Below are 16,636 nucleotides of genomic sequence, written 5' to 3' on the forward strand. Positions count from 1 at the left end.
TTGAAAAGATTTCCGTACAACCCCTTACTATTCTTCAACAAAGCACTAATCCTAAGGCGAAACCATTGTTTTCGCCATTGTTTTGTTCATCAATCAATTGAATGCATAATGAATCGTGGGGTGACGCGGACATTTAGCCCGGGTCGTGTGGGCCACGCAATGACCTACTGTAATATATGCAATATGAAAAACAAGAACCAGGAAAGCTTGTTTTTGTAAAAAACGAAACGCACGAAAAACCCATAATTTCCAAAAATCAGCAAGGACATCTGTCGCATATCACTACTTGACCATTAACTCGACTATCTTTTAGCTAAACTTTGTTTAGACGTCATGGTGACATAATCTTGCTCGAATAACAATTTGAAAGGAAATAGTCATGCAATCTCCACGGTGCATACACGCATGCTTTTTTCGAACAAAAACCACCCTTTTTCTGCCTGCAGCTATTGTTATGTGTGTTACTGTTTTTCGTTCTGGAGCAACTGCAGAATATCCTGCCTCTATGGACCACTTCATTTCTATGTGCCGGGAGTCTTTGAAGAACGAGGCATAACTCCATAAAGTGGCGCTGGTGAGTAATTACTTGAAAGCAACAGAAAAGGATGATGTAATAAGCATCTTGAAGACCTATAGTTTTGAGAGCTCACTGGTTGCTTGGCTGGCGGTCAGTAATTGCCCGCTCAGATAATTTAAAAAAACGCCTTCGTGATAATAACCAGTGTTTTAACTCGCATTATCGGCCAAGTATCAAATGAGTCCAATAGAACTGTGCACGCGAGTCGTTTTATCCAGTAGTTTTTGATATTGGGGTATGTCATCGTAGCTACTGATATTCATAAGAAATGCAGTGACTGCAATATCATGTCAACATCATATTCATACAGATTATGCATTTAGCTGAGTGTTTTTCGTAATAAAAGCAGACTAAACCCTAAACGTAATGAAAGATAAACAAGTTCGTCCACAAATTTGACACGGTCGCTAAATCATTAGCAATCCTAAATTTCACCTCGAGTTTGTTACGTAACACCGCATCTTAACAGTGTTATTTTCAGCCAGGTAAGTTCGTTTATTAACCCTGTAACTCCGATGAGTGACCAAGACAGATAAAGAGTATTATAAATTAAAGAATATTTAATTGAACTTATATCAAGTTATTCAAACTAACATCATAGGAATTAACATAACTGCATCGATAGAATTTTATGGCAGATAATAATGATAATTGATGATAACATCTTGGGTGAAGTGGTTAATTGGGTCAATAACCTAATGTGTGAATTCAAGTGGCTCCTGGTAGACCAGCCCCAGGGTAGAATTGTGTGCGCTTTGAAACGAGCAGCGATTTCGCGAGAGGTTTGGGTCGCGAAATAGGGGCTAGATCTCTGATAACCCGTAGCCATCATAGTTTACTGAAGATGTCGTACAACCACAGTCAACTGAAAACTGGTGGGATTAATGTCAGGGGAGGGGTGCATGCGCAATTGCTTAGATACTGCGAGTGATCCGAACATTTTAAAGGAAATGGCGCTCGTAATTTTAAATCGGCCTTGCGTTACACTCTCAGCAAATCTGAAATTACTCGCCTGCCCTCTCTCATCTATTATCATCGTTTAACAGGGTATGGATTTCTCTATTTCTTTACCGAGCCCAAAACTCACCATTTCTCACATTTCTGTTTACAGACATTACGCTATCGACATTGCTGATCCTAGTAGTATGCCAGACACGTGTCATAGGAACTTCGTAATAGACCTTGCTCACCATGGAGTCTCTGGGGCTCATTGGTAGAGCATCGGAGCGCAGAACCCGAAGGTCCGGGGTTCGATTTCTCATGGGGACTCAGAATCTTTTCTTTTTCCCAAGCTCGTGACAAGACGACAACATCTTTCTCTAAGGTGTGGATTACTTATTTAACCCAAGCTCATCACCTAACAGAGATTCCGCCGACAAGTTGTGGCCAGAAATAAGGCGTAACTAGAGAGTGCAAATTGCGTTGCCTGGAACAGGAGATGAGGGCACGAGCTACAGAATGTTAACCGTACGAGAAATGTTGTTACTTGCTGATTGATTCGATGGGGCTATAACTAGTCATCGGTATAAGCATAGAGTTCAAATATGGCGAAAGTGTTTTAATCGAAAATTTACAAATACGAATTTCAGTCTACAAGCAGAAACTTTCCAAAATCAACTGAAAAATAGGAGTTTCTTTATGTTCTTTTGGCCTTATCTAAACACGGCCATATAAAACCTGTCTTTAATCTGAAATATGTCTGCCTTCGTAAAATATTTCTTTAAAAATCCAAAAAAGTTACAACCTAACGCTCTACCTTACACGCTCCATTTCCTAACTTTTACAAGGTTACAACCTTGTATGAATTCGATCATCTTTGAAGTCTTACTCATTAATGAAGACGTACGTAGCATTTCTATTACTTTCTGAGTGGTTCTTCGAAAAACTTCCCAAGACACAAAAGTCGATTAAACATCCATTTTCGTCAAAGTTGCCTTCCGTCGACAAGCCTCGAATTTGGGAGACTAAGCGACCACTCCTCACATCATCGATCACGTGAGGAGTGGTTGCTTGGTCTTTAGCTACGCTCCATTTCTAACTTTTCAAATTGTATATTTGCTTATCATTTCGCTTCCCAAACGTCTATTTCCCTCAGAAACAGCCACTCATTTTGATCATTGGTAACCAAAATTCGTAAACAATCAATCTTTTTGTTGAAAGTAGCTTGAGCTCTGCCATCTCTAAATGAGACAACTGTGTCAAACTTTCCACATGACGACGAGCTTGTACCAGAGACACTGAAGCTTGCTTGTAAGACACCAAACCTCAGAAAATCCTTCATAGCTAGATTTGAGCCAGTATCTACAAACACTTTGCTTGCATTAACGACAGAATTGAACTGTACAGTCACCTGGTCATCGCGCTTAACGTTTCTTCCCCAAAAGTATCCAGAGCCACCTTCGTAAGCATCTTGAGGTTTCCCTTTATTGGGTTTTATCGACGAGGAAACTTTTGCAGAGGGGTTTCTTCCCCAATATTTATGATCGTGTACATCAAAATATCTATCATAAGTAGCGTTAACCGGCCAACTCTTTTCTTTTAGAGATGACTTTACACCATGGTGTTGAAAAAAAGAAGCCACTGGTAAAATCAATTGTGCATTGTCAGGAACTTTAACTATACGCCAATGTCTTATTAGCCAATCGCCTGGCATTTCAGCGTACAAAAGATAGAAATAAGACGCTATACTCCTGAGATCCTCTGAGTGATAAACTTTTGCAGTATGACCCATGAAAGAGATGTCAAGTATTGGCCAAGCCTTTTTTTGAGATGAAATAAATCCTTGCAGCTTATGAAATACACTCGGGGATGCTTTGACGTCATCTTCGACGTGAAGGTAGAAGTTAGAAAGTTCGTGGCAATAACACATAAGAAATGCGAAATCTATGTTTTGTTTTGAACGCCAGTAGATTCTGGTCTTTGAATCTCCAAATTTCTTCTTTAGGTTCGTAAGCTGGGGGTAATATTTTGGCGATGTTTCGATTACATGCAAAATATCGTCTTCCACTTCTTTGTGAAAGAGCTTTGAAAGGTTGGTTATGGTAACCTGCTTCGCTCCTTTATCAAAGTCTGCGAGAAATACAACTATATATGTCTGCTTTCTGTTTTCGTCATTCATGTTGTCCAATAAACTTTGGATCGTTTCGGAAAGATAGTTTACTCCATTAGGTCTGGTTATTGTCGTTAAACCAATCGTCATGTGCTCTGAAAGTAAACGAGAGGGAACTCTTGAGTCAATTTGAAAGCTTTAGCTACCAAGATCCAATTTGTAGTCCTTCCTTGTAGCAGATATAAATTTCCATGAAAATCAGTTAAAAATCCTCTTGGTTGAATTGTGGCTTAAGTCGAAACTTGGCAAGAAACATTTTTGCGAGTTTTAGTGATACCAGCCTAAGAAGAAATAGTCTCTGAAATGGCAATTTTTGACACCAGCCAATTCCTGAAACCACCACTCATAGCAAAAAGCATCATTTTCAAATGAAAATACTGAAGACAATCTCCGAAAGTGATATTCTACGTTGTAAAAAAATTTGTATCAAATGGATTATTTAAGTCGACTGATCCTAACATATACGTACTTTTTGCAGAAGGATATCGCCCGAGTTTATTTACCCCTGAACTTCTCATGTATTCACTGCTGGGACAAAGAGAATGACTAGCTTTGTCAGGACTCCATAAATGCTCGCTTTCATTCACCACGGAACCGTTGATGTCACCAAGGTTTCTTGATTCTATCAAGAAAAATGGAAAGGAAATAACTAAATCAAATTCTGGGCTTTGCTATCGCGAATCCTTCACGGTACGCGCATCTTAGCAATGTCGTCCATCAAGCATACGCTCTGAGTAAGATACTGAAAAATAAATTATTAAAGAGCTGATGCTACTGTGTTTCACTCAACTGGGGTGAGAATAGGTTTTTTGTGTGCGCGGAATCCCACCAACTACGACATCCGGCACTGCTTAAGATCGTCATTTTCCGTACACTCAATTACATCTATCATTAAACTTATCCTTCTTGCAATTCGATTTCAAGAAACGCCTTTGGGACATGCGTAGTAGAAACAAAATAACGGATGCAACACCAAGGTAACACAGAAATTGAAGCAATAAGTGTGGTTAGATTTAACGAACACAGCATCTTCAAATACCTCCAAATTATCCAGTGAAAAAGAAGGAAACGAAGGAAAAAAGACAGCCCGGCGAATAGCACTCATAGATTTTATATGAAAAATGACAAATTTTCTGCACGAAATTATGTGGAGAAAACTTGAGAAGGCATTAGCCTCCGTGATGGTTGAAAAAATAAAAAGTAAGGATGATACGTACCCTTTGTAGTAGGAAACGCACTGCTGGGATAGCGATGGTCAGCTTTGTTTTATAATGAACGAGGAAAAAATAAAAATAACAACAAGATAAGAAAACCGAACATTTATTTTTGTAAACAATATCGAGCAGCCCAACTGTGCTCGCCATTAGCAGGCTCAAACGACAACAAGAATACTTACACTCGTAGGAAGTCTGATTGGATTTGAGACAAACTTGACACGCGAGTACTGTGATTCTCAGAATACTGACCATCATTTCTATTATAATGTTTATTTGCCTCAACAATGAAATTGTCTTAAGAGAACTTTTTAGTTGCTCAGAGTATGGCGTCATAGTTACTCCAAAACGTTGGTTACTTACTGAGGCACTGCATCGCCAAATAGCCAAACATCTAGTTTTGTAGTTTTATAATAAGAGGGAGTGACAGCAGCAAAGAGAGAAGAGCAAAATTAAGTGGCGGTCTTAATCAAAATACGTACCCTTTTCAACAGGGACTTCAATGCTGGAAGGGAGATGTTTAGTTTGGTTTCCTATTGATGAAAAAAAGCACAACAAAACAAATAAACAAATAAAAATACAAACCAGTTCTATATTATGTGTTTTGACCAAGTGTGAAGTCAAAATGGCTTCTTTTTCCTTTTCTCGTTTTACTCGTGGATACGCGATAGCGTAGAAACGAGTTGTTGCGGGGCACTTTGGGATATGCAAATTGACGTGAACTCTTCGTAATTAGTCGTAATTAGTAGGCTCCGAACTCGAGATCTATCTATCCGGAGAAGTCCGAAGTCCTGGCGCCATCGTGATTGCATCGATCGTTGCGATATTGTCTTTACACGGCTGTTTCGACATTTACTAAATTGAGATTGACCTCGAATGTTCTGATTAGTGCTATGATTAACTTAAAGACCAACTTTAAAGTGTCTTCGAATCGGCCATGCGCTAAACATAACGACTAGTCACGAAGAGTTTGTGAGTGACAGAACAAGCTGTTAAGAATTTGAAATTGTTTTTTTGTTTTTTTTTTTGAGAATATTTTTAGCTTGTTTAATATATAAGATAGATGTTTTTTTTCTATCTTCAAATAAGCTGTTCAGATGGAAATTCCCACAGAAACATGTACCCATGACTTGAAAAAAAAATGTTGATTTACAGCTTTATTTCTCTCAGCAGCTACGCCAATTTCGGTCTTTCCGTTATGGTCGTCTCGTTTTGTTGTTTTTCTATGCAAACGTGACTGTTTTGATGGTAAAAATAAAATATGATCGGTTTCTACAAGTCGTTGCCAAGCACGAGATGTTGTTTTGATCACTTGACGATCTTTTTCACTCAAAACACACTACGACTTCCTAATTCAAGGAATGCTTTTCCAATTAATTTCTATCGCAACCGTGTAAAAAAAATACAAGCATATGCGTGTACTGAAAAACAAAAGGGAAATTCAAAGCTACGAGAAATTGCGAGTAATCGGCCTCTTCTGCTTCAAGCGGGTTTTTGGTGTGACATGCGTGTGTTTACCATAAGTTACAAGGACTTTACGCATGTGGGAATGCTGCAACCACGGTAGAAGCAGTGCAAGGTGGAATGGCTATTGTCAGCCTGGAGTGATTATGCGCGATATTTTGCTTCATCACTCTTTGCCATTTCTACCACTTAAATATTAGTTCAGGGTTTCCATCGCATACTCAAGTACTATAATTTCTATAATTACAATGGTTCTACTTTCTATCTTTTTAACACCTTAGTTTACAGATAGCAACTTCACAAGTATATATCTCTTTAATACTTTATCCGTGAATTGGCCAAAGGTGCCCTTTGATTATGATTATAGACCAGATCAAAGTCGGGATCCATAAAAACACAAAAAAGAACGAGGCTAGGATCCAGCCATTTTGACCTCATGCTCGGTCATTATTGCATATCTGTTATGTAGCAGGCAGCGCCTGTGGGTAATATGAAGCGAATTCTGGATTCTGATGCCTATCACTGCCAGCCATGCGATAGGGATACTAATTGCATTCTCTACATGTTCAGTTAAGAATAGCTATTCACCAGGAATCATAAAATTTTATTTCCATCTTGGAAAAGTACATGTGAAATTATGACACTGATTCTTTTTTAGATTCCTGTGAATAACCTAACCTTTAAAATTTTCTCAAGTGTGATTGAGGCTATTTTGAATCTTGTTCAATTGACGACTCACCCACATATATATACATATGGCTTCAAATTCCCACTAAACGAATCACGTAGTACGAAGTAGTGGGTGCTTGAGAACTTTAGGAAGCTGCCAAATAAATTTGATGGCTGGGAAGTCAGTAAAGTGTGGCCAGGTTACTAGGTTACTTTCTAAGGTCTCCATTTTCTTTCATGTTTGGAAACATTTTTTCGAAATGTCAAGCTACAGTTGTCTAGAGTTTGCCATCTACCTTTTTAAATGACTACATACCTGTAAACCTTGGTATGATGTCATTTATGTGCAAACGAGTGTGAAGTTATTTGCCAGTTCTCTATTCACATTTAGTGGTATGATTTTTAGTAAACCATAATTCAATTATAAGAAATAGTGGTTTTGCAAAAATTACCAGCTGAAATGTTGTGAAACACACACTTATGTTAATTCATGGCTGCTAGCAAAAAGGCCACACAATGTTTTTAAGAAAGAGAGCCATTTGAATTAATATCGAGTATATGGAGGTTTGCAAAGTTTCCTGATAGACAATCGATTACACTGAGCATTGACTTGCATGAAAAAGAAAATCGTGATCAGGCCATCACAAACACTGATGCCAGCCCCCCCCCCCCTCCCAAAAATTGGTTCCCTTTTCCTAGGCTAATTTGAAATAGAGATTGGAGTTCATTTTTAACTTAAATTTAAAATAAAAATTAAAACTAAACTTTTCGCACAAATCACACTCAAACTGCTATAATCAATGGGCCATTTTACAGTTGTGAACTTAGTTGCCAAGCCTTTGATTTGGAGTGAAGCTGAAGGTGACCTTGTTGTGATAGAGACCAGTATCTATAGTTAACATGATAACAAAGTAATTTGCACTTGAAAAGCAGCAAGGTTTGTATCAAAACAAGGTCACCCAGAGCCTCACTCCTGTTCAATGGCTTGGCAACCAAGCAAATAACTGTAAAATGGACTATTACTCGCAGTTAACAATATGCTTATTCAAACCTTCACAATTGAAGATGCAAATTTCCATCTAAACGCACAATGACAGGCACTTTCTCGTGCAATTTTTGGCACAGAACAATTGTGTGGATTTATCAAACTTCACCCTCTGTGGAATAAGTAATCTTTGTTACACCCATTTTTAAATCACTGGTGGTCCCTGTAATCTGATTGGCTCTAATTGGTGGGATTTATTCACAAATTGCACCATTTTTTTTTTTTCAAATCATATCTTTTTCCCTGCCAATGAGGAGGCTACACTAAAAACAAAACAATCAATCAGATTTCTAGGCTTGTTTAAAGTAACCAATCAAACTGCAGGAAAATGAAAGACAAAGAGTATCATGTGGCAAATTTTGCAATTTTTGTTTCCAAAACTCTTATTTTAATTTCAAATTGGCTCAGTACTGCATCAATAAAATATTTTAACTGACCAAGTCATGTATTTGGGCGATTTCAAACTGGATGTAATAAAGTGGTAATTGAACCTCGTGACGTGCAATTTTGGTCTGAAATCATATTTGTGCTTACAAATCAAAATTGCTCTGCACGCTTCTTCGATTATGAATTCACGCGTATGATTTCAGCCCAAATTGCACTCCACTCAGTCCAATGATAAAATTTCCGCATAGCCCCATACTATTGTAAAACAAATCTGTTTTTTTTCGTCATCGTTTTCTCTATCCAAGAACTAAATGCATAACGTAGTATGGGGCTGTGAGGAAATTGTGACACTTTCAGACAAGGAATGTAGCTTTCTGATTACACTTATTTGCTTAATATCATGTATCATTCATCCATAGTCTGGTAAAGTGCTCTCATCTACAAACTCATGGTATGCAGGACAAACTATTATCAAGCAATAAGGCCGGCTATTTTCGCTTTTCGATCTGGACTGCCGAATCCATTGCCTATAAACGATACATCAAGTTTGACGGTCAGTTCATTTGAAATTTCCCACCGAAGTGGCTCGATATTTCGATAACTTAACTGAATTAGAAACTAGTTTTCGCTTGGTTGCGGTAAACAAGTCATGAAAATCTTGGTTGCTACGTGGGTTTCACTGCACGGCGGAGGTCATTCTCTTGTTTGACCCGTGAATTTCTTTTATATCTAAGATCCATAGTCACTTACCGATCTTACAGTCGCATTTTTCTGTCTTACTCTCTCTCTGAGGTTGCATGTGTTGTTGTTGTCGTGTGCGTCCATATTGAATAAAATTTCCTATGAAAAACGTGCTCGCGATAATCAATACCAATACTCGTACAACAAACTTTCGCCGGTTGATTCGACGAAAACTTCGTCTCATTGTAAACATCTCTTTGGCTCTACTCTCCTTGACGCTCGAGTTTCAAGATAAAGACTTGCGCTTGCTGATGTTGAAATATCAATTAAGAGAGAACACCTGTGCGGTCTCGCTTCAACTGTTCCTTCCTTGCTAAGTCATGACATGCAAATATGTCCCTCTCTCTCTCTCCCAGGGGGATAAATTAATGATTTTTGTACGAGCATTTATATACTTATTTATACAGAATTAGAATACAGAATTAGATACAAGGTGAAAATGTAAGTAAAAAAAAATAAAAATTTTTCAAGGAAAGAAGACTTACAATACAAAATGACACCACTTAAATTAGGTCACATTAAATATAGGACGGAAGGAGAGGAGTTGGCACGTTTAAAGAAACAATCATTGAGCCCCTTAAGTTACGTCAGTATAACAAAAAAACTTGTAATTTTTAGTTGTAGGTAAAGGAAAACTTATAAAAAATAGCTCAGTAAATTGTCAAAGAGATGACGTTTTATTAGTTTTGAGCAAGGTACCAGCGTAAAAGTGCTTTTCTAAACATCTTTTTACATGGTTTGTATCTGATTAATTGCGGAATACTATTCCAAAAGAATCTTCCAACAACGCTCGAGCAGAATTTCTTGAAATTAGTTAAAAAAGAGGGTATGACTACTTGATTAGATGATGCATCGCGGGTATTGAAGTTGTAGCTCAGATACGAGTAAAGCAGGTATAGCAGGAAACTTTTCATTGTGGAAATGAATCATAAAAATTCAAACATGCTTTCAGTTTAACAATATCAGGAAATTTCAAAAGACTTAGGGATACGTAGTGTAGAGTTATTTATCCATTAAAGGAACATCATTTATGATACGAACCGTTTTGTTTTGTAATTTTACGATTTGAGACAGTAGAACATTATACTTATTTCCCCATAGTGTACAAGGATATACAAGAGAATGCTACAAACTAATAAGTGTTGCTTTTGAGACATGACGTTTTATCTTAGCCATTATATTTATATTTTTGCTAAATATGTAGTCAATATGGTCACGGAATCGATCAGATCGCAAGATTTGAAAAATATTGCCTACTCACGTTCTGAGAAAAAAAAATCATTAATAATTACTGTAATTTCCGGCCAGTTACCCGCAGGTATTCTGTTAATTTTTCCACAAACAGTTGTTGGTACGGGTTATAGAAGATGCGGGTAATACGATAACTTTTAAGGCTTCCTGTATAGTTTTAAAACTTTAAGCAGGAAAAAACAGAGATGATAAGATCCACTATAGATACTCTTCAAAAAACCTGTGTGATAACTCATTTATTTCGCGCAGATTGCTCATCATAATAAGAGACTTTTATGCTCTCGATGAAAGCCGATGCAAATCGATCGCGAAAAGGTATCTGCAAAACTCGATAACAAAGCTTCTATCTTGTTCGTAATCTTTCTTTCTTACCTTGTCAATTAAACAGCTTGTTCCTTTGAATAAAGGGGTAAACTGGGTTGAAAACGTAAATTAGCCACCGTAAAGGGTAAAAAAGCTGACGTTTTTAACGATATCGCTCTGACGAACGGCTAACGCTCGAAACGTCAGCTTTTTTACCCTTTACGATGGCTAATTTACGTTTTCAACCCAGTTGTTAACACTAAATTACCAGCTTGTTCCTTTGTTAAGTTCGAAAAACAATTCTCACTTATACGGGGAGTGAACTTGAAAATAAAAGAATTTAAGCTGGCTTCAAACGGAACATTCCATTATCTATTATCTTTTTAGTGTTTAAACATTTTTTATCTTTCACTCTTTGACTTGATAATGACGTTAGCCAAACGTCGAAAGGTCGTCAACATATTTTTAATATGCTTTTACGAAATGTTTTATCGCAATTTTTTATCGTTAAATGTTTTAAAAAACCGCGGTAAAATTTCCACATAGCCCCATACTGGTGTAATACAAATCTGTTTTCCCAACGATCGAAAATAAAATTCGACGTTGAATCGTTTTGAAACCTTATGTGACAAGTTGACGTCTCATGAGCCAATCCGACGCGAGCATTACGCAAGACCTGTCACCAACCGCTTCTCTGTTTGCTTCCCTTTTCCTGCCTTAAAAGAAGTGCATCAAAAGTATTGGATGATAGATTAGCCGTTTTGGTGTGTAGTATTGCTTTGTATTTTTCCTCGTTGTTTGTATTTTGACTCGCCTATGGGCTCGTCAAAACACAGAAAAACTCGTAAAAATACTCAGCGATACTACATACGAAAACGCCTGAAGTGTCTGATAAGAAATATATATATATATATATATATATATATATATATATATGGGTTCACTGCGCGCTGTGAAAATATTAAGTCATCGAAACAATATTTCGATATTTTTAAACACTAAACATCGATGATGAACAAAAAATAGTGGCTCGGTAGCAACTTCGATTGCACCTCCCTTGGAAATATAAGATGATTTTATAACAGAACTTTATCAAGAGGTAATGTTATTTTAGAAACAACGACAGCTCGGCACGATCGGAACTCTCAACACAAAATTTTAACCTTCAAACCTGCTGATTAATCTCATGATGCAAATATAGACTAGTAACTCGAAAGCTATTGAATCTGCTAAAGTGCAAATTTTGACTTTCGAAACTTCTCACGCAAACTACACGGATCGACTTTTCTTAATTAAATGACACAGAAAAATTTGGAGCTTTCCAGACATAACCGCCGACTGACAAATCTTAAATTGCAAAGTGTAAGTTAGGTCCCATTTTTCAAATCACGAAATTGAGAAAATTGGGACCAAACTTTTGAATATAAGCAAAACTTTACAAGGAACTTTGAATATGCAATGTTTTCTGAGAATTTCATAAATTTTGAACCGCTAGCAAAAACTGATTTTAGAGAAAAGCAACCAGTGGAATGGAAACAATCTTTTTGGAAGAGATAACAAAAGTAATGTTAGAAACAAATAAATTGACGGAACGATTAAGATTTCAGGCCTTCTTTTCACTACTACTTAAGTAGTGTTAATTACTGCGAAGATCGCTTTTATATTCACGTCTATAACCGCAGTTCAAATATATGACTTCCATATATTCACAACCGTTTATTCACCACTTCACGGGTTTATTTGGAACCAACACAGTAGCCAGTTCCCAGTTCCCAGTTCCCAGTTGGCTTGTTAGCTCAGTTGGTAGAGCACTGCACTGATATCGCATAGGTCATGGGTTTAAGTCCCGTACAGGCCTGAATTTTTTTCAGGCCTTCTCCTCACCACTACTTAAGTAGTGTTCATTACTGCGAAGATCGCTTTCATATTCACGTCTTTAACCGCAGTTCAAATATATGACTTCCATATATTCACAACCGTTCGATTAAATCATCTTGACTAACGTGAAACGTTTGTGACTACTCGGAAGTATGATCGGTAATTAATTGTACAGCAGCATTGAGTCGACGAGATGAAAAAGTTTCTGGTACAGATTTGCCAAAGTACAATGTACTCATCATATCGGCTCACCTACATGTGGCACATGTGGTTGTTAACAAGTAAAAATTGATGAGAGGCAACTTGTAAGCTTATTTTTGCTCAACAATTCAGTCCTCGCAGCCTAATCTGTCGGCCCGTTTCAAATTTTTTTGTCACATTGGTCTCATGAAGGAACAATTTTTCCAGATTTGAAGTTATATTCAGTTCTGAAAGTTTGGATATATAAGAAACCTTCTGGCCGAGGAAAGAAGCGTTTCTAGAGCCTTTGTCTTCCTCTCTGATGACGTTCCAGTCATGTTTAGTGAGTAAATGATTTTGTGAAGGCGTACGGCTGCGAAACTGCCTGAATTTTATTCGGCGACGAATTTTGCAATGATAATTTTGTATCTGGCTATGGAAATTTGCAATTTAGAGTTCATTGTTACTTACCAATGTTAGCAGCACGCTTGTTTGTGTCATCTCGGCTTTCTGATTGTTCAAACTGTCCTATTCGATCAAGAAGAAAGAAATGTGCAATCAGAATGGTGCCCACTATAAGTAACGTCAAAACTTTTGCTTTGAGCCTAAGTGTAATTTTTCTACAAATCCGTCTTAAAATGAACATTATCGATACTTTATCTTCGTAGACGTTCGTGTTTTATAATGTCTCTCTATATTGCCCAGCTCGAGTTGGACATTGATCGGCGCCCAAACTAACGTTTACATGCATTAAACCGCTATGGGTACATGGCGGGGTTTGGGCCAAGCCGGTTATATTTCTCGGTTGAAAGGATCGATGGTGCTGCGTCAGGTAAAGAGAAAATTGAAATGAAATGAACGAAATTCACAGAGCTTCGTGCAAGCATTTATTTGTGGTTCCATAAACAATGGATCAGTATTCCATCAGCTTGTTGCACAGCTGCATAGATTTTTCATAAAAGAACGAACAACAACAACTTCAAGCCACCCATAATGTACTTTGGTAGATTTTAACGGACAAGCCGCAAACTTCACCATTTAACTCTTTAACCCTTAAGACTTAGGAGTGATAAGGATATAATGTCTCCTCACTTTACCACCCATGTAACAATGATCGTTAAACAAGTTCTCCTCGTAAGTAGCTTAGAAAATGTTGAGAGGAAAGTAGGGAGAACTAGCATACTGATGCTAGGGAGTAAAGAGTTTCATGTAACCAAACGTCAAAGGAAAAAGTGACGTGTGTGGGTGCTATTCCTTTCACGGAAGGATCTGGATACGAGTCCATCGAACCAAATGTTTTGAAGAAATATGGAGACGATGCGCATGAGCAAAAGGTAGTCCTTGGGATCAGTCTTGTGAACGTAAGGTCTGCCATCTTAATGAAGAGTAGGTTAACTGAAGACTTTTCTGAGGATTATATAACAGCAGGCGCGGTGGCTTGTATGGTTTGGTCGCACGGTTACCAGGTTACTATTCTGAGTCACGCGCGAGTCACACGAACGAAAGAGGCACGAGACTTTAAACTCGGACTGAAGGGGAAAATTATGGCGGGTAGCGTCTTTTTCCGAGCGATATTGCTTCCGTCCTATTTTGGACGAAATCTGCGGACTTACTTTGGATGTACAATCATATAAATGAACTTCCTGCATCGGTGTTCAAGTTTCTTAATTTGTCAAGTTTGGCGAGTTTGTTATGCAGAAAGTAATCGACCAAAATTTTTTTCAATACGCTTTTTTTCAATTGAGGCTTAAAGATCGTAGAAAAGACATGATAGTAAAAACCAGAGGCGCAGCCTAGTGGTTTCTCGGAAATTAAGGGAAATGATGAGAATTACAAAACGCAGCAGTCTTCAAATATGCCGGCGAGGCATTGTTAATGCGAAATAGGGCTACAAAAATCCGGAAATTTTTAAGGATTTTTAGAATCAAACGGGATATCCCAAAAATTTGAGAATTTCTAGAACATTTAAGGATTTTTTTAGACGGTAATGTTTAAAAAAATACAACCAATAGCATGAAAACAAATTTATGCGGTTCAAAGAAGCTTCTTGTTCTGAGTCCCAAGCGAGTTCAGCAGTTGCTGTCATTGTTCGTTTGAAAGAGACGCTTGTAAGGAGACAAAACGCTTAGATATTGTCATGTAAACGAATGATTTTTTTTGAGTCCGTTTGAAGGTGCAATTTCACCTTAGGAATCTAGCATTTTATGAGAGAGTACGTGATTATTTACATTCTTGGCCGCTTTGTTCATCTCTACTTTAAATTGCGCTTCCTTTCCTCGTGAAAAAGAGCGGAGACCAGAGTCCATCTATTTCAGGTTATGTTTTCTTTGTTCCTGTCGCATGTTGTTTACTTAAGTTCATTAACATATTTTAATGGTACTGGTAGTGGAATTAACAGTTTTCTTCATGATACTGAATGAAGTTGAACCCTCGAGAAAGCGTAGCTCTCGCTGACTACGCTAAATTAAGGAATTGTTGTGATAATTTTTTGAGACAATTTTGTTTGAGGTTATTGGGACTTTAGGGGTTAAACTGCAAGGTACTTTAAGGTAAAATGATATGATTGTACTTTCTTTCGGTTACCTTGGTTAATTTGAATAAAAGCTGATACAGTTTGATCGATGAAAATCATTAAAGAACAAAACAACCACAATGGCTTAGATCAGTTCTGCAATCGAAGTTCCAAAGTGTGGAAACAGGATTTTTTATTCGTGCGCTCTCTATTGTAGCAGATGTCAAGCCGGATGGTCTGTTTGTAATCATCGCCGCTGTTTCAAAGTGTCCCCGCGCTTTTGTACTTATAACTATTCTGATGCTTATTTCAGCCTGAACAAAGAAGGCGAATTAAAGTACACTACACACAGGTACACTTATTCCCCGGTGTAACCACACTTGTTTCCAATAAGCATTTGTGGTCGAAATAATGTTGAGCATATTATGTGTAAGGAGCCGTATTTGAAATGAAATTTAACAACAACAACAATTCAACAATTTTATAACTGCGAAGGGGCGAAAGCTTGGTTTCCGCCAGAAACATAACAAAAGTGATCGTAATGATATATAGTGCTTTTCGATTGATAAAATTTCTTGTTTCGTCGTTAAGTCGCCAATGAGAACCAAAATTAGAGATGATGCCATTACTTACCCATTTCGCAGACACACTTATTTTCGTTGTTTCTCTCAGAATAAGGAAGGATGTAAATCACAAACTGGCAACATGTCGTCAGGAATATTAATGCTAAAAACATCTTGTAAATTCGCCGCAACACAAACCGCCCGGTGCGCATCGTTAACTATCGTTAGAAATGTACGGTGCAGCACAACAAGACTTCCTTCTTCACATGACCTAAGCAACAAATAGCCAGCTGCCAGGTCACACAACAAGCTTACCGTGCAATGCTTGTGTGACTAAACAAACATATTTCTGTAACTGGGACAGTGACTTATCTTGTGTTTCCCTCGCCTTAAAACTTGAGTTCAAATGGGGTAATTTCACTCTTATTGTCCTGATTTATCGCTACTTGAAGTGAGATCATGAACATTTATGATTCCTTTTATGAGGGGGCATTGGGGCCTATTAGAAACCGCAAAACCGTAGAAAAAATCATCCAAAACCGAAAAATCGAAAAAATTCTATCAAAATCGAAAACCGCACGCAAAACTGTCAAAACCGATACATTTTCACATCCCTGTTATTAAAACCCTTATCGATCCGATGCAGTGGTGACAAGTGGAGCATAACTACACTAATTTCATCACAGTATCTGTGAATGCCATGGACTTGGCATTCGTATCTTCTAGTATCTGCTTAAATTATA

General features: G+C 37.7%; 1 protein-coding gene and 1 non-coding gene across 4 annotated transcripts; one reads left to right on the forward strand and one right to left on the reverse strand.

The window, feature by feature from the left end:
- Nucleotides 1-1,875: 1,875 nt before the first annotated feature.
- Nucleotides 1,876-16,148, reverse strand: LOC131798218 (alpha-1,3-mannosyl-glycoprotein 4-beta-N-acetylglucosaminyltransferase C-like). 3 transcript variants are annotated; one of them, XM_066168516.1, is made up of 6 exons: nt 15,964-16,148; nt 13,290-13,346; nt 5,383-5,433; nt 4,904-4,945; nt 4,156-4,308; nt 1,876-3,781 (listed from the first exon to the last, which is right to left on the reverse strand). In XM_066168516.1, the coding sequence occupies exons 1-6, from the start codon at nt 16,103-16,105 to the stop codon at nt 2,640-2,642; spliced, it is 1,587 nt and encodes a 528-aa protein (XP_066024613.1). In that variant the 5' UTR covers nt 16,106-16,148; the 3' UTR covers nt 1,876-2,639. The 3 variants fall into 3 exon arrangements, with proteins under 3 accessions (XP_066024613.1, XP_058971854.2, XP_058971855.2); XM_059115871.2 differs by lacking the exons at nt 13,290-13,346; nt 15,964-16,148 and adding an exon at nt 9,216-9,573; XM_059115872.2 differs by lacking the exons at nt 4,904-4,945; nt 5,383-5,433; nt 13,290-13,346; nt 15,964-16,148 and adding an exon at nt 9,216-9,573.
- On the forward strand, nt 12,546-12,618 carry Trnai-gau (transfer RNA isoleucine (anticodon GAU)). The gene has a single exon. It is a non-coding gene; the product is annotated as a tRNA-Ile (tRNA).
- Nucleotides 16,149-16,636: the final 488 nt, after the last annotated feature.

The sequence above is a fragment of the Pocillopora verrucosa genome, chromosome 6 (assembly GCF_036669915.1).
Source record: "Pocillopora verrucosa isolate sample1 chromosome 6, ASM3666991v2, whole genome shotgun sequence".
NCBI lineage: Eukaryota > Metazoa > Cnidaria > Anthozoa > Scleractinia > Pocilloporidae > Pocillopora > Pocillopora verrucosa.